This window comes from Pleurodeles waltl, chromosome 8 (assembly GCF_031143425.1).
Source record: "Pleurodeles waltl isolate 20211129_DDA chromosome 8, aPleWal1.hap1.20221129, whole genome shotgun sequence".
Lineage (NCBI taxonomy): Eukaryota > Metazoa > Chordata > Amphibia > Caudata > Salamandridae > Pleurodeles > Pleurodeles waltl.
Genome location: NC_090447.1, coordinates 857604278 through 857622845, shown reverse-complemented (window position 1 = coordinate 857622845; position 18568 = coordinate 857604278). Strand labels below are relative to the sequence as shown.

Here is an 18568-nt window from a genome sequence, read left to right as displayed (position 1 = left end):
AACTTGTATAATTTTCTTCTACAGTATACCAACTAGGCATTAGAACCAGAGCTGTTGGAAAAAATCCTTTCATGATACCAACTGTAGGTTTAATAATACAAAGTGGCAGTATCTCTGCAAGTTAGGACATAGATCACTTAGAGCAGCACATTTTTTAAAGAATGTGGTTTCTATCAAGATAGTTAGCATTCTACACAACACACAGGTTGCATAGGATGCTTCCATCCAACCATGACTAATGTTTCAGATGTAATACAACAAATGGGTACATATTTTTTTTGCACGTCCCAGGGGACAGCAGTTCTGGAGTGAGGTTTTCCATGAAATTTGCAGAAATGCCCAGGCCAAAATTTCCCCAGTGCCAATGTTGGCACTGTTCTGTTCATCGCATGAGGTGTATCACTTTCGTAAACACCAGCAGTATGTTATTTCTATAGCCACTGTGGTGGCTTATTCACTGATCTTGCAGTGCTGGAAAACAGACATGGTTCCAACATATCGTCAGTGGCTTAATATGATGATTACGACTAAAGCTTTTGAGGAGGCATACGCCAAGCAGGTATGGGCCCTCCTGAGGTTTAAGGAGATGTGGGGAAACTTTTTGCTGTATTACTAAGCATCAACTTGTGCTACCAATGAAGGTTTCAAGCCGATGCTTGAGATATTGGGTTTCAACTATTGATGGAGTAATTATGAAACCACTTTAGGCGGACCAGTAGTTGATGATTGTTATGTGCTGTCCTGACTCGTCTATATTCTACTGCTAAGACCCAGGGTGCAGCTCTTAGAAGGAATTGTGTTATTGGTTTAAGGAGTTAATTTTTTAAAAGAGGAAAAGGAGCTTAATTGTGTGGCTCTTTTGTATTGTTTCTTTCACTAGCATTTTGGCACTCTGGGTTCTAGATCCTTTTTTGGATATAGTATTTAAAGACATGATCTTGCACTTTTCAGCACTAGTTAACTTTTTTAATGTTTCATAATATTCTCTATGGAAAACTACAGTACTGTTGCAACCCAACGGCATTGTACTGGTTAATGATTATTAGAGAAATCATGGTACATAGTAGGATGGTGTTTTTGCTTTCCATGAATTAACACTGAGGTAGCTTATGCCTTAGACTTTGACATTTTAATTCTAAGTTGCACTTCTGACTACTGTTTGTCTGCACATTTCAAATTTGATCAGCACTATGTGAAGTATTCTTACACTAGTTCACTTTAATGTGTTTTCTGAAATTGTTAATGCATACTTTACATGGTCTAGTACCACTGCCATGGCCATTATAATATTCTATTAGGCTTTTAATGTCTTCAGTTGGTTCCTAGACTGCATATAATACATTCTGCCTTGATGTACTTTTTCAATATCTTTATTGTTCTTTTTGACACTCTAATTACGAATTGCATTTTGTTTAGCACACATTTGCACATTTCAATTGGGAAATTGCGCTATGTGAAGCACTTCTTGTACTAGTTCACTTTAAAGTTGTCTACTACTGCTAATGTATTCTTTCCATTGGCAAAGTATTATTCTTACGATGTCACAAGTCTGTCTTACCAGTAACACTGCAATTTTTGGTGACAAATATAGTTTTTAAAAAAACCTTATATACAGGTGTTCATCTTTAGCAGAATGTTAGCAGAGAGGCGTTGATCAACATATTACAAAGTCAATAGGAATGTTGAGTAACAGATCACAATAACTCAATTTCTACAGACATCTATTTCCACAGTTTTCTCTAAGCTGGTTTCATGATAAAACCAACAATCTTTGGTCAGTATCTTACTCCAAAATGTAGTGAAATTCCCTACCTGAATTAAGACCCAAATCTACTGCCCGCAATTTACAAATCCTTCTTGCCTCTAATTGCAGTAAGTGTAGGTATGTATCTCCACCTCTGGGGTCTGGGATGGCTAATGCAATTCAATGGAGCTTGAAGATTGCTTTGACAGTTTCATTTTACAGGAATGTGCAGCTAGTGAATACTTGGCATCCTTATTCTGACAAGTTAATTGATGTACCTGTATGCACACTTTTGGTTGCTGTGCAGTAACTTTTATATAGCTTTTTTTCACACTTGCGTTCAATTACATAAACAACGTAACTACTCAAACAACTGATGGAATTCTTGATCTTACAACTGTATGGAGAATTATGAGAAAATTCCTTAATCTTGTTAAGCCTCAAGGATCATACTGTACAACCCCACATACAAATTAACCTTGTGGTTGAGTGAGCCAGTGCATTCTAGAGTCCTTATTAGGTAGCGTGTAACTGGAGCTAACACTTTCCCTCATAATCTGGCTTCTGCAATATGTATTCAAAGGTTTTTCTGTGACAAAGGATCTTAAACCAGGTGTGCTTTTAAAAAAATCCCAATGTTTGTTGAAGACCTTATAAACCTCTTGGCTGTTATTACTGTAAGTTGTGATGACGGATAATCTATTATGGTCTTTCTTCTTTTGTTTAACTTGAAAAGTATCTGTCTGATTAATTGTCCTAGCTTTTATGGTCACATCCTCCAAAACATGATCATTATATCCTTGCATCTTTAATCCGGACATTGTTTTATCAACATTGTTGCAAAAGGTTCTATCCTTGCTACAGTTCTGTCTCATACGGACCATCTCATTGAAGGGAATGGCTTTTCTGGTGCTTGGGGGATGAGCACTATCAAAATACAGGATATTGTACTGTACTGTACAGGATATAGTGTACCCCCTTCCCCCCCACCACCAGTAGCAGAACTCTCTTACCCATTCCTCGGTTGCTGGGGCCCAGGCATGCACCTTCTTGTACCATCCCATAAAGCGATTTGCATACAAGGATGCAAGCCTGGATGCCTTCACAGTCTACTGTAACTTCTCAAACCAACCTTGGTTGTACAGGAAGAAATTATTTGAAAGAATTAGGTCCACTATCTCAAACAGCATGTTGTTGTGTTCATAAAAATGGGCCCTATGTGTAGAGATGAAATGATCCACAGTTATATGACCAAACTTTTTCTTAATGCATGTGTAGAGTGATTCTACATTTAATGTGACCAGACATTGTTTCTTCATTCCAAACCAAATTCTAAAACTTACTGAGAACATCATGGAGTCCCCAATGTATGAAGGTAGTTTGTATCTTAGAGGTTTCAGAAAAAGCTCAACATATTGCAATGAATGTTCAGTCACAGAATTTATTCTTGAGAGGATTGGACGACTGGCAGGGAAGGGAGATCTCTTATGAATCTTGGGTACAAGAAAGAGACAAGGAAATCTTGCATTGACAATTTTAAAATAAATATGTTCAGTGCCTGAGAGTAGACCAATCTCATGCCAGTGTACTAATTTGTTGGTAATTACCATTTTAACTTTTCCACATGTGTTTTGTTTTAATCTTCTATAGAAAGTTGTATCATTTAGTTGTTTCAACACCTCTTGGTCATAAGCAGTGCAATGAATCATGACGTTACCCCCTTGTGTGCCTCTAGAACTATGAATGAGTTGTCATTCTTTAAATCATACAGGGCATTTCTCTCTTTTGTAAGATTGTACCTGAAATGGAGGTATTTCGCCCTATTAGTTGTATTTTCTATAGCATACAAATCTTCTGTAACAGTGTCATGAATAGATCTATAGAATTGAGGTGTGAAACGGAGGAAAAAACAGAGCTTGAGGTTTTGAACTACTGTCACATGTCAAATCTGGCAACATTTCTAAATAACACAAGAGTTCATTGCTGGTGGTGTCCGTTTCTGAATTGAGAGACTTAATCATAGATATATAGCTCAATTATGAGGCCGACAAGCCAGTTTTCTCTGGTCTAAAGGCATAATGAGAAATGGCATTTCAATTTGTCATTTCTAACAAACTTAAACAAATATATGTGCAAGTCAGAAAATACTCCACCCTCTACTTTACTCTAAATTAGAAGAGGAAAAAGAAAATAGTAATACCCACAATAAGGTGCGTTTAACACATGAAGATGGGATTGTACAAACGAAGACTAATAACAACATGAAGGGTTTGGTTGTCAATCTGTTGAGCTGTGTCTTGACTGCAAATGTAATTGAAGTATTAAATAAAGGATTGAACTTCTGTTCGATGCACAATGGAGTATTTTCTGACTTATACATAGGTTTGTTCAGGTTTGTTAGAAATGCCACATCTGTGGTCCACCTTACTTTAAATCTCAAGAATATGGTATGTTAAAATTTTCTTTCTCCGTTAATATTTGTCATTCCCTGGCTGCCCTTCTTGGAGGTGCGTCTGCACCGTAGATGCGTAATTGTTAATTCATGATTAATATTCTGGCATTACGTGAAAAACTAAACCGAGGTGTCAGAAAAGCGCGAGGCATAAATTGGGTGAAATCAGTACCCTTGCTGAAATAAGCCCATTGTGCATCCTACATCTTTAGCATTCTACTCTGTCACTGTTCGGGTAACACAGTGGGGAAGAGTCAATTGGAGTGAGGGATATAACGTACCAGGCCCAAGGAAAATAGTTAGGCATGCCATAAATAAAAGGTCAGCTATGTAGTCATGTGTCACAATAAATCAAAAAAGATTACACATGGTTCCACCTAGTGCTGTGGGTTTCTTTCAAGTAGATACCTCGTCAGGCCGGCACTGCAATGCCTGACGGGACCCGTAAGGGGGCTCTTTGCCAGAGATCTTTTGAGAATTGCAAATAGCCGGTCAAAAACAGTGAAGTGAAGGATTGGTATACGGAAAAAACTTTTTAAAATGCCTAGAGGTAACAACTAATTATTTTTAATACTCGTGCTCGTACCTCTGACATGATTAGATCTCCGGCAAAGAGCCCCCTTGCGGGGCCCGTCAGGCATTGCAGTGCCGGCCTGACGAGGAGCTGGCCCTATGATGAAGCATGTCACCTGATGGTGAGTGAGGGCTCTTGCTTCGAAAAGCTTTGGTTCTCATCTGCTGACCGAGCTATCTACTTGAAAGAAACCCACAGCACTAGGTGGAACTATGTGTAATCTTTTTTGATTTATTGTCTATTGGGAAACTTACACACGGGACCAGGAGTTTCACTCCGAATATCCCATTTTTCTGCCCCTCCTTTGTTGTTTCCTCGGTCATGTGTCACAACCTATCTCTTGTGGAAGAGTAATTTGCGTGTCTGCCCTTGACTAAAGCCATTAATAGCACTCAACTCATGGTTTCAACTGGGCGAAAAAAGTTACCTGCCTACACTCTCGTTCAACAACGCGAGTCTCTCGCTGAAGTTCACATACTTAATAATTCACCCCAGTTGTCAGGGTTGTACATTGTATTATTACAGTCATTCCTTTACGGCATTAGCTGGTGCAAGCAATCCTCCTCAGCGTGATCACAAGGCAAACAACGCACAAAGCTCCACTGCTAAAAGCTATCTTCAAATTTTATAACAAGGTGTAATCATGCCACCCGACAAATGAACGGAGAAGGGTGCACTTGGAGAGCCATGAAATACATTAATACTTGAGAACGGAGGCTACAGGTAGTTACAGCAATGTATACCAAGATAAAGGCATCAGATCAGAAGTAGATAACCGAACCACTTTCACTCTTTTACCTCCAGCAGCATAAGAAGTAAAGTGCATTTTGTTAGCACATAGTTTTCTTGTAGAGGGAGTGCAAACGCTAAGGATTACGCTCTCTGAGAGGTAAAAGTCCCACAATGATGCACCATTATATCCTGTTTTGTCTTTTAGTCTCAAAATACTGAGGAATGAGCAGCAGGCAATGGTGCAAAAGTACTTTTCGTGGAGATATTATACCCTCTGTGAATTTTTTGTATTCTTCTTTGATCACTGCTCAAGATTAAAAAAATGAGGGTTGTTGGACGGCAGAAGTGGCAGCATTTCCTTTGACCTATCATACCAGATACTGGGTCTGCACAAGGCCCGTGAAGGATGGCATTACGTGTGACTTTAAAAAAAAATCTACCCTTTTCACCTTACTTACAACCTTTAAGTCACAGAGAGCGAGGTGGACAGGCTAGGCAGATTAATACAATAATTGTGTTTCATTAACATTGCTATGTTCTATCACTTCAACCCAGACAACTGGGAACAAATCAAAAGCATGTGAATGCATAAAGGTCCACTGCATCATAGATTTTGCTTTGTCATGTGAAGGTGATAGTGGACAATGCGTTTTTAGCAGAAATTATATGCTACAAAACAGTAATTTCTATTGCGAAGCTCCGAAATTGGTACTTGAAGTGCCTTAAATCACCAATATGGAAAATATCTGCTTTGTTCATGAAATGCAATGGCTTTCATAAAAAAGACGATTCTACCTTTTATAGACAGGACATAAGTTTGTATTTTTCTAGCATCCTGATATCGAACTGATGTATTAGAGATTTTTAAGTAGCCTAGACACACTATGTGTACACCAAATAAACAAATGAAAACATTCAAATGTATAGCTTCATAGAAAGTTTATCTCTACTAAAACATCTTACTTGTCTTTTTTAATCCATCCTCCCAGGCAACTTTTGGTCTCCATCCTAATTGGTGTATTTTTTCTAGCTTCATTGGGTATTTTGCATCATGAGAAGGCCTCAAAAAAAGAAACAAAGCATTTAACAGTGTAGCTTACGTTTTCTTCAAGAAAAACATCATTTACTTTAGACAAATTACTAACATGGAGAGGAGGTAATATCAATTTTGGGATTTTTTTCAGGCATAGGTTTATCAAAGGAAAACAGCATTATGAGTTTTAAATAACATTACCTCTACCCTGGGGAGAAAAAAACAGAACCAAATGATTGACCTGAGGGACAAACACATTGAATACAGTATTTATGCCAAGGAAAGTAGTAAAGAAACTATAAAAAGTATGCGATCTACAGATGAAGAACAAGAGGCCTAAGAACTACAGCAATGATGCGAAACAATTATTACAAAAAAATAATGTGCATGAAAGCAGCATTACCCGAGAGTGAAGAAGAGCGATTGCTAGCAGCATAATAGAAGGACTCTGTACTGTTTTGGCCTGAGATGGATTCCAGTGGTGGACGCAAGGGGTACAGACTGGATGTATGAAGTTGCCTTATCTGCATTGTATATTAGCTTTCTGGATAAGGGAGTGTACCATTTACTCTGGTACTCAGTCTGGACCTGATACATAGACCTGAATGCATACATGTCTGCACGGTCGCTCCCTCGTCATTACTACCTGAAATTATAACTCATGGAGGTCATCTGAACAGGTAGACCTCAAGGAAAAGTTGATAATGGAACGGAAGACTGATTACCTGTAACACACAGGATGCTGGAGTCAGGTAGCCTGATTTGTTGATACCGACGGTAGTGGGAAGGAGGGAACCAACAACTGGTGCCCGGTACCCAACTGTACTCAAAATGTTCCTGCCCCAGGGTCTGGCAGGAGCATTTAAGGTCATCGCTGGTGGAAGGAGGATTCTTAAGAACCTTTCGAAGGGGCCTTTCTCTCTCTTAACCAAACAAACGGCCAAAGAGAAAAATGCTCAAGCTGTTGCTGCAGTGTCACAGACACCAGCAAGGACCACTGTAAGAAGCTCATCCACCAAGGTTGTTGTACTGAGAGCGGACCTCTGGAGGGGAGAAACTATTAGGGAAGCACACTTTTACATGCCCTGAAGCCCTATACAACTGCAATACAAAGAACATAGGAACTCCAACTGGCTCCTGCACACAACCCATAAACTCACTGAGAACCCAAGCAAAGGGCTGCTAGTACCCAACACCACAAGTGAGATGGCTTTGTATCTCCTCTGTCACTGTAGAAATCCGAGATGGGTAACTTCCCCAGAGACCCTCTTTTCACCACTATTAGCTTTCAAGGTGGCACTTGCAAGGTGGAATTAGTGGCCACCCATTAACTGTATGCGTAGTTTAGTCATAATTTGCCCAGAAAAACAGTGTCACCTTAAAGCATCTAAGCAGCAACAATATTGTGGCCCTCACCATGAGGTGTTGCAGGCATTGTATTCCAAGGGCTACTACCTGCATGCACCAACAAGAACAGGCATCTGTGGGAAACAAGGCACCTGAGAGGGCATGGGGAAACATCTACATAGTTGTACTCTGCACTGTAAATCGGCTAATCATAATTCTTTTCAGTCTAGGGGCTATAAACTTCTATTAGTTGGTATATGAATGCATGTTTAGTCTCTCTTTTCCACTTTCGTATAATGCCAGGTGTGATCTCGCCACAAGTGTCAGCGGCAAAGGGTCATCCAAGATTCCCATACTGACCCTTTTATGTTTATAATAGTGAGGCACAGTCAAAAATATTTTACCCCCACTTGGGGGGAATAAAACTATGCTAGTTTTGTTATTCATTGTTTTGTTTATTCTATCCTAGGTAATTGTTTATAGTTATATGTTTACTCAGTTCACTTGCCTCCACTACAAAGAGTTAGCCATAGCTTCAAACTTTTTAAGGTCCCTTTTCTTTTTATGATAGTGAGGTACATTCACTTCATGCATCCCACGCCTGGTTTGTGAACAATCCTGGAGTCACTATACTTATTTTAGCTCTCTTCCCTACAAACGTTAGAAATTAACTGATAGTTAGCAGTCACCACACGCTCCACTCAATTCTTCTCAATCAAGTATCAAACCAAGTAAACTAAATGCATAAAAATTGGTTCACAGAAGAGATGTTTGTATTAAAAAAAAAAACTCAAATTATTTTCCGGTTGCAAACTTAAAAATATCAAGTGCATGGGATGGATTAGGGTCGAAGTCATACATGGGTGTGGTGACAAGAGGGACAGGTATGGGCCTAAAATGCTGCAAGAGTGTGAATCAGTAGAACAGTTAAAAATACCGCACAAATTAAATGATTGGTATTTAAGCGATTGGTAAGGCGGCAGACAGGAAAACTGTAATGAAAGTTCACACTGAAATATAAGGCATGAAGCTGTTGGGTTGTGGGGGCTCACTGGATAGTATAGTGGAAGGGGGCACAGGAGTTTTTACGTAATATAAATCTTATATATTTTGCAGTTTCTTTGTTTTCAATAGCAACATACACAAGGAGGATTCATTGGTGCTGAAGATGTGCTAGCTCCAGTATTGCACTAGTATATCTCGGCAGGGTTATGAAGCGCTTTACAGATACTTAAATAAACAAATAAATAAATGTGTTTGCACGATGACTGTGTCAGGGTGAAGTCTGATACATAGATCTTTGAAGAGAAATGCCTGAATCTTTCCTGCCTTCCTGCCTTAGACACAGTGACCAGTAAAGCCATATAAGCAATAAAATTGAGATCAGAGTCTCATGCGTCAATGACCTTGAAAGGATTCAACACGAGACAAAGCAGAACCATGTTTAATTTCCTACTTTGAACGTCTTCTGATTAGTGAAAACATCTGCAGGTAGTCTTTCAAAATGTCCATTAAGAAGGCTGGGATTTAAGAGCTTGGTAAGACTTTGAATGCTCCCTGATGTTGAAAGGCTTTTATGGTGCTGCTGCATCTCCAGAAATTAATGGTGTTAGGATGGCCAAGGTATTATAGACACATATGGGATATGGTACTGACCTCCATTTCCAAATATAGTAGAGAAAGATTGGGGACACACTGGAAATCTACTGAGGTACAACTGGGCTCATGGCCAGAGCTTCAAAGTTCTTCTTTTATGGGCCTCAAAACTATGGGGCTACAACTAGAAAGACTCAGTAAACATTTTGAGGATGCTTCCAGTGTAAGCCCAAATGGTACCTCCATCTTGATCACCCCTACTACAGGGCCTGATAAGTATCTTAAAAAGATTTACGCCTAAGTATGTGAATAGTTAGCCTTTACGAAAAAAAGCAGAGGTTTGAATACAGAATTGTAGGATAAGCTTTACTAGACTTCCACTGAATTAAAACTGATTGAATCTAGGATGGATTGTTTCCCGCAACTGTAGTTGCCAATTGGCCCTGTGTTATGGTCAACACCTTCACCAGCAGGCCTGTACATTGATTTTACCTCTCACGAGTACAATAGTAAAACTGCTATACAAGCTCTAGAATGCAATGCAATGTAATGTCTAAAATTCTATCTGAAAATTTCACAAATGGCATGAGGCCTCTGAGAAGCTATGGAACATTGGTGGCAATCAAAACTGAACTTAATACTGTTTTCAATAACTATTACTCTCTTGTGCTTCTCAGACATGAGATGGAAAAACTATGTGACACAGTCACAGGTCACTTAATAAGGAAAGTAGATGTACGCAGGAACGAGCATTAGCAAAACCGACATATCTGGCTTGCCTGGAATGTCACCTATAGACTCACGGTGGCACAATTGATCCATGCATGCAAAATTATTAAGTACAAAATGGTTGTTCTTGCTTCACCCATGACAATTTTGTCTCCATCTGCAATATCTCGTGGGTCTTATTAACACCAGGCCTGCTAAAGCTTTCTGTAGCTAGACACTACAAATGATCTTACGCAAGATAAAGCACTGGTGGCGGGAGCTATAATAACTGTATCTGAAAGGCAGGGAGCACTGGCAAAGTGGTGGAAGAGTCAATCTGAGTGACTTAGGACAAAGGTAAGGGTTTGGCTATGAATGAAAGACCAGACAGGCAGAGCAAGCTGGAGTAGAAAAAGAAGCCAGTTAAGAGCACATAGATTAGGAACACTATGCAGCATGGAAGAGTGTTTCTTACTATAGGCAACAGCCTACAAGGAAGCAAGAAGAGTGAGATATACAAGCAAAAAGCTAATTCCTTACCGGTCTTTCACAAACTCCACCCATTCCTCTGCCTCAGAGTCTGAATTTATCTTTTTTATCTGACAAAAAAAGCAATAATTCAAATTAAGGCACAGCTTTGTACAGGCAGAATTATTACAAAGTTTGTAAATTGAAACTTCCCGTTACCTTTCTGACTCCACAATAATGCCATTATTAAAATCCATGTGGATGAACAAATACCATATGGGTCTGGCCCAAATGTGAAAAAACAGTACAGCCAGGATTCTCAGCCAGAGCTATTTGCACATGCACTACCACGGAATGCGGTTTTGGCTCTTTGCACATTTTCATGTTGCATATGCAAATAAAAAGTGAGTCATTACAAATGTGAGGTGTAAAAACTCAAACAGTAGTGGAGAAAATAAAGAAACACAAATTTTAAAACACACTAAAAAGAAAAGGGCAAAACACTGCCCAGAAAATGCACGAAGGTCAAATTGTGGGTAACTGCATTTATAAAGAAAATAAAAGCCTGGTGTCTTCAATCCCCAAACAGTGACTCAAAGTGGGAAACAAAAAGTCGTGCCTTTAAATATCATCAGTGCAATGCGCCTGGCTGATTGTTTGTTTACTCATGTTGATGTTTTATGTAAGTCACTCATTTGGTAATTGTTAACGGATGTCTCACAGGAGGCAGGGTATCTGCTTACTGTAGGAAAGTACCACCCTTTTTGGCATGTTACCCCCAATTTCTACCTGTATGTCAGTATGTTTTGCCTGTCTCACTGGGATCCTGCTGGTCAGGACCCCAGTGCTCATAGTTTGTGGCCTAATGTGTGTGTTGTCAGTAGTGCTTAACTATGTCACTGAAGTTCTGTATACCAGAACTTCAGTGCTTAAGCTCTCTCTCTGCTTCCAAATTAGTCGTTATAGTTTAGTTACTTCATTTACCAATTCCAATTGGCACACTGGACCTCCTTATAAGTCCCTACTATATGGTACCATGGTACCCAGGGTATTGGGGTTCCAAGAGATACTAACGGGCTGCAGCATTTCTTTTTCCACCCATAAGGAGCTCAGACAAACACTTTCACAGGACTGCCACTGTAGCCTGCGTGAAATAGTGCACACACTATTTCACAGCCATTTTCACTGAACTTAAGTAACGTATACGTCACCTATATGTCTAACCTTCATTTACTGAAGGCTAGGTGCAAAGTTACTAAGTGTGAAGGCACCCTTGCACTAGCAAAGGTGCCCCCATGCTGTCCAGGGCCAATCTCCGGACTTCTTGAGCGCGGGGACACCATTACATGCGTGGACTACATATAGGTCAACACCTATATGTAGCTTTACAATGGTAACTCCAAATATGGAAATATAAGGTGTCTAAGATCATGGAATTGTCCCCCCATTCCAATTATGGTACTGGGGGGCCAATCACATGTATTCTGGGGGCTCCACCATGGACCCCCAGTACTACCAAACCAGCTCTCTGAGGTTTGCTCCGTCGCTACAGCAGCTGTCACCTCACATACAGGGTTCTGCCCTCTTGGGGTCTGAGCAGCTCAGTCCCAGGAAGGCAGAACACAGCATTTCCTTTGGGAGGAGGGTGTTACACCCTCTCCCTTTGGAAATAGGTGTTACAGGCTTGGGAGGGGTAGCCTCCCAGAGCCTCTGGAAATGCTTTGAAGGGCACAGATGGTGCCCTCCGGTTCAGGGACCCGCAGTCCCTGATCTGGAACAAAATTGGACAAAGGAAAGGGGAGTGACCACTCCCCTGTCCACCACCCCAGGGGTGGTGCCCAGAGGTCATCCAGTGTGTCCCTGGCATTAGCCATCTTGTTTTCCAAGGTGTGGGGACACTCTAAAGATCTCAGAGTGGCCAGTGCCAGCAGGTGACGTAAGAGACCTCTCTTGATAGGTGCATACCTAGTTAGTTAGCCAATCCCCCTCTCTGGGCTATTTAGGGTCTCTATTGTGGCTTCCTCTTCAGATTCAGCTTGTAAGTTTCCACCAGGAATCCTCTGTAACTCCTGCTTCATCCTCTGACCGCCGGATCAACCGCAGACTGCTCCAAGAACCGCTGTAACTGCAACAAAGTATCCAGAAAGGCTACTGTGACCCTGCAACTTCAGCTCTAGCCAGCAACTGCAACAGTTTGCAAGGTGTGCACGCTCTGGGGACTCCCTGTCTTCACCCTGCTCCAGAAGGACCGAAGAGATCTCCTGTGGAGTGACAGAGTCACTTCCCTACTCCAGCAGGCACCTTCTAAGACGATAACCGGTTCTTTGGGACTCCTCTCCTGGCGACAAGCGTGCTCCCACGAACACAGGTGGTGGACCCCTTCAACACAGACTGTCCTAAGGTCCAGCTGTCCAAATTTGGAGGAGGTAAGAGCTTGTCTTCCCCGTTTGCAACAGTACCCCTGTGCACTGCGTCATCTTCACCTTCTGGGGCCTTTGCACTATTTTCAAGAATCCTTCAAGCACAGCCTGGCCCAGGTCCCCAGCACTCTATTCTGCGACGCACAACTTGCTGAGTTGTTCTCCGGCGGCATGGGACCTTCTTTTGTAGTGCTACAGCAACCGTAATTTGCACCTTCTTTGTCCCAGTGTCCAGAGACCTCCGTGGGTGCTGCGTGGTCCTCTGTGGGTTCCCTCTTCTGGTTGGCAGGGGCTCCTGTCCTTCCTGGAATCTTCTGCGACTTCTGGATTTGGTCGCCTCTATTTACAGGTCTCCAGGTCCAGAAATCCACCATTTGTTGTTTGCAGTTTTGCTTGGTTCTTGCAATAATTCTAATCACAACTTGTAGTGTGTCTTGAGGAAAATTGCAGTACTTTACTCCTACTTTCCTGGTCTCTGGGGTGGGGTATTTTACTCACCTTTGTGGTTTTCTTACACTCCCAGTGCCCCTCTACACACTACACTTGCCTGGGGGGGGGAATACGTGATTTGCATTCCACTTTCTTAGTATATGGTTTGTGTTGGCCCTAGGCCTATTTTCTCCTATTGGATTCTATGGTATTTTCTATTATTTGCACTATTCTGTGACTATTTACTTACCTGATTTTGGTGTCTAGTGTATATATTGTGTATAATACTTACGTCCAGAAGGAGTTTTGCCTCTAAGATATTTTTGGCCGTCTGTCACTAAAATAAACTACCTTTATTTTTGATAACACTGAGTATTGTCTTTTATTGTGTATAAGTACCGTGTAACTATAGTGGTATTGCAGGAGCTTTGCATGTCTTCTAATTCAGCCTAAGCTGCTCTGCTGCAGCTACCTCTAAAAGCCTAAGCTGCTAGAACACTACTACATTTCACTAATAAGGGATAACTGGACCTGGTATAAGGTGTAAGTACCTAAGGTACCCACTACAAGCCAGGCCAGCCTCCTACACTTACTAATTGATAGTTAGCTCTATTTGCTGTAAAAAAGAATTCACGTGCTTCTTTGTACCAATGAGGGTCTTTAGAAATGCCTTTTTTATTTCTTCACTGAAATTGCTGCTTTCCTATTTGTGACGATCCCTTGTGCTCCTGCTACGGTTGTAGGACATCTGAAGATGCAGAACCGTTTTAATATTAATATTTGTGAGACTTGGTTTCAGAAGTCTACTGTAGTCTGGAAATATTCTAGGCTTATTTTACATTGCCAATTCATATGACTGAACGTCCCCATGCCTTCCCCAGAAGGAAAATCCCTGCTGTAACAACCGATGACATATGTATACTCTTTCACAGTGCTGTATCCAACATTGTCCAACTTCTTGTTTACCAATAAAGAAAGGCCTGCTCTTTGTGCATTGCTATCATTCTGCCTTCCACACGAGTTACTGCAACAAATCTTGAGGACTTAAGGATGATCATGGTTTCCACTGCTAGGGCAAAGGGGGTACTAACTTCACAACACCAGTCGGAAGAAGGTACATCAGCAACTACCAGCAGCAGCATCCTCTGCATTAATCACTCACGTCTCATATTACAAATAAAGCCATGATGGAACCAAGAAGTATTTGGTTTAGGAGTATTTTCTCCCCAGAAAGAAAACAACTGAGTGTGCACAAATGTATCTGTGAACGTGTCGAACACGATGTCACAGGAAAAAGCTTGACAATGTTCACTTGGATCAACACCCCTTTAAAGCTCATGACATACCAGAGAATATACCAAATGGCACAGACTGAGTCTAATAATGCAGACATGTTTACAATTCGGGTTGGACTGTGTCCCAACACATCTTATTTTTATGAAAAATATCTGCAAGCTTGTTCTAAATGTCATTCAGGGGAAAGTGCAACAAAAGTACAGCAGCAACACATTGAATTTAGTAACTTAGAAGGACACAAGATCAAAAATATTTTGGACAAAAATATTTTGGTGTAAGGCCTTTTCTGAAATAATTTCATAGAGAATATATAGTGTTAGAAATGGGGTCTCTAGCAGGCAGTGGTTTTCACCCTGTCCAAGTAGAGACCTTCACGCTAGTCAAGCTAAGGGAGCCACAAAACGAAGAAAACCGCTGCTCACCCCTTGGTAGCTTGGCACAAGCAGACAGGCTTATCTCAGAGGTAATGTCTAAAGGTATTTGTGTGTGGGTGTACACACACACCACAAAAGTACTCCAGACCAGTTTAAAAAAATCCATCATAGACAAATAAAGATATCACTTTTTAAAGGTTTAAATGAGTCTTAATCCACAGGAATCAATGTTTGTTTCCCTTTAACACAATGTACCTGGGATGCATTGGAAACAAGGACCATGCAGGCCGCATGGGAGGTGAGGCGCTCGAAAAAGCAGAGCAATGCATCAGTTCCTTTCTGCGCAGGGAAGGTGATGCGTTGATTCTTTCCTCGCAGACAAGTCGATGAGTCGGTTCCTTACTGACAGGGGAGGTGATGCGTTGATTCTTTCCTAGCAGGAAAGGCAAAGCATCGGTTTCCGGACACGCAGCCGTGGTTCTTTACTGCAGGCAGGGTCGATGAGACATTGACACCCAGGGACAATGCGTAGAAAATCAAGATGCGCCGAGTAGAAGGAATTATGCTGAAACAGGTGCTGCGTCGATTCTGCAGCCGCGAGACCGGCACTGCATCAATATTTTCTGCCACAGCACATCGGTGTGGATTTTCTCCTTCAGGTCACCAGCCTCCACTTTCAAGTGCTTAGGGACTGGAGACGGCACCAAATGGCAAGTCATGGCTCTCAGCAGAAGAACCCAGGCACTGGTAAATTAAGTCTGTGATATCCCTGAGACTTCTTAAAAGGAGGCAAGCATAGTTCATGATGTGATGTTGATGATGTCCTCAAACAAACCGTAGCTCTGAACCTACTGGGCGTCGAGTTGTTCTTGTAAAGGCCTCATCCTTAAAGGACAGTTTGGAATCAATGGGATGCATGAGGATATAATTCCCAACATTGACTTGTACATCCTCACTAAAACGGACCTTCTTTTTGGCAGAGAAGACGCCAGACTTACTATCTTTTTCATCCTTTCTCCGGTTGGATAAGCCTTGGCTATCGCAATGACTAGTATGGCCCCTAGAAAAGTCAGTGACTGAGCTGGAATGAGAGATGATTTTTGTACATTTAGCTGAAGTCCCAGATACTTGAAAAGCTGCCTGCAAGCCAAGGTAGAGTTTCTTGCAGCATGGAATGCTGGAGGTTGATCAACCAGTGGTCCAGGTAATGGTGAGCCTGCCTTCTGAGGAAAGCCACTACTGGCGCCATACACTTCGTCAATACTCTTGGAGCGACCTTAGCCCAAAAGGGAGAACCTTGAATTGATAGTGGCACCCCACCACCTCAAACCATAAGAATTGACAATCACTTCTATGTATGGGTATAGAAGATCTAAGGACATCATGAAATCCCCTTTGTTGATCATGGGAAGGATCTCCTGCAAAGAGATCATTCGAAAGGGTTGCTTCTTTATCTATCTGTTCAGTTACCTGAGATGCAGGACCTGCCTCCATTTCCCAGACTTTTACTGTAATAGAAAGAAGTTTGAATAAAATACTCTGCATGTTGAGTGTATGAGACTTCTTCTGTAGTTTCTTTCATGAGAAGGTTTGATATTTTCGTTTTTAGAAGCGCAAGATGGTGATACATCCTTTTGTAAGGTGGATGGTAAGGGGGCTTTTGCAGGAATTCCAGGGTGTAACCTAGATACGTAATATCCAATACCCATTTGTCGCTGGAGATACTCTCCCAATGAATGAGAGAGGCGGTGATTTAGATAGTGTCTGTGATGGTGCGAGGTGACTTGTGCTATAGAGTTGTCACTGTCTCCTTGCAGAGTCTTAACCATTTCCTCCCAGTGACTGTCTTTTTCTAGATGGTTGTTTAGAAAACGCAGCCCCAGAACCTCTGAACTATTGATGCTGCCCGGCATATTGTTGCTTATAGCCCTGTTGTGCATACAGCTGGTACCTGTAAGACTGGAAGGAGGACCTCTGGGAATATTGACCTCTTTCCCCACAAAAGGATGAAAAACGTCTTTGTTGGGGCGTGCCTCTGGAACGCACTGTGTCTGTGTCTGCTGTGATTTCAGTAAGGATATCATCAACGTGCTTCCAGAACAAATTTTCCCTGCCAAAGGGCATGTCCAATATCTTAGCCTGCACCTCAGGGAGAAATGACGTGGCCTTGAGCCATCCCTGTCTCCGCAGAACTGCTGCACCTGCCATTTGCCTAAAGGCCAGTGAAGACAAGTCCATGGCAGCATCTATTATCTCAGAGGAAGCCTTTGCACCTTCTTGTAGGATCTCCTTGGCCTCCTTCCTTTTGTCTTCTGGCAGATGATCTAGAAGTGGATCAAGATCTGACCACATCTGTCTATCATAATGAGCTAAAATGTCTAACACAGTGGATCCCAACTTGTGGTCCAGGGGTCCCTGGGGGTCCGCAAAGCCTCCTCAGGGGGTCCGAGACAACTTAGAAAATGTAATATTAACAGATTAGGTCCCCAGCTTTCAGTAAAGACTTATTAGTGGGGTCCCCAGATTCCAATAATGATTCATTGGGGGTCCCCGGGTACCAGTATTAATAAAGTGGGGGTCCACAGAAGTCAAAAGGTTAGGAACCACTGGTCTAATGCATTCAACGCTCTGATGGATGTGGCTGACATTGCAGAGAAACGTTTCCCTATATTATCCAATCTACATCCCTCCTTGTCTGGTGGTGTTGAACAAGGAGCGAATGGGTTCCGTGAACGCCTTTGAGCGGCCTGCATTACTACTGAATCTGCTGTAGGATGTCCAATTAGGCAGGCTGGTGAGGTATATGTGGCTTTATACTTTTTGTCCACCCGTGGGACAAGAGTTGTTACCGAAGCTGGATTTCTGATTGATTTTAAACCTTCCTCCCAAATAGGTCTACAATTGGAATGGAACACACCGATTTTTTTGTCAAATCTTTAAAGTCATACAAGAAGCACTCAGCTTGTTTAGTTGGAAGGGACAAATCAAACCTCTTGGATGCCCACTCCATTAGCTCATGAAATCCCTCAATAACCTCCGGCGGGGATCGAGCTGGAGATGGTGTTGGTGAAGGAGATGAAGGTGCAACGTAATCAATCATCCCACTCATCCCCAGGTGTGCCTGGGTCAGTAAAGAGCTCTCCTTCTTCAGGCTGATCATCCTGGTCACTATCAATGTAGTCGTCTCTTATTGTTATAAAAGCCATTACCCACTCTTTGTTCCCTAGTCTTCTCTGGTACAGACGTTGTGGGTAGGACCTTCCCATCAGGTGTGGCAGTAGTTCCTGGAGTGAGAGGGATTGGTGCATTAGAGTCTGGGATGAGTTCATAATATCCGTTGAGCATATGTCTCAAATCAGATACCAGTGAGATAGGAATTGCAATGGTATCTTTTT

The 18568-nt window shown here is 41.8% G+C and overlaps 1 protein-coding gene across 1 annotated transcript in view; it reads right to left on the bottom strand.

The window, feature by feature from the left end:
• Window positions 1-18568, bottom strand: part of TGDS (TDP-glucose 4,6-dehydratase) — a 377842-nt gene that overhangs the window by 33141 nt on the left and 326133 nt on the right. Inside the window, exons 10-11 of the mRNA XM_069205136.1 lie at window positions 10727-10785; window positions 6466-6563 (exon numbers count right to left, since the gene is read on the bottom strand). Coding sequence (XP_069061237.1) covers window positions 6466-6563; window positions 10727-10785 — 157 coding nt within the window. The remainder of the gene's footprint in view (window positions 1-6465; window positions 6564-10726; window positions 10786-18568) is intronic.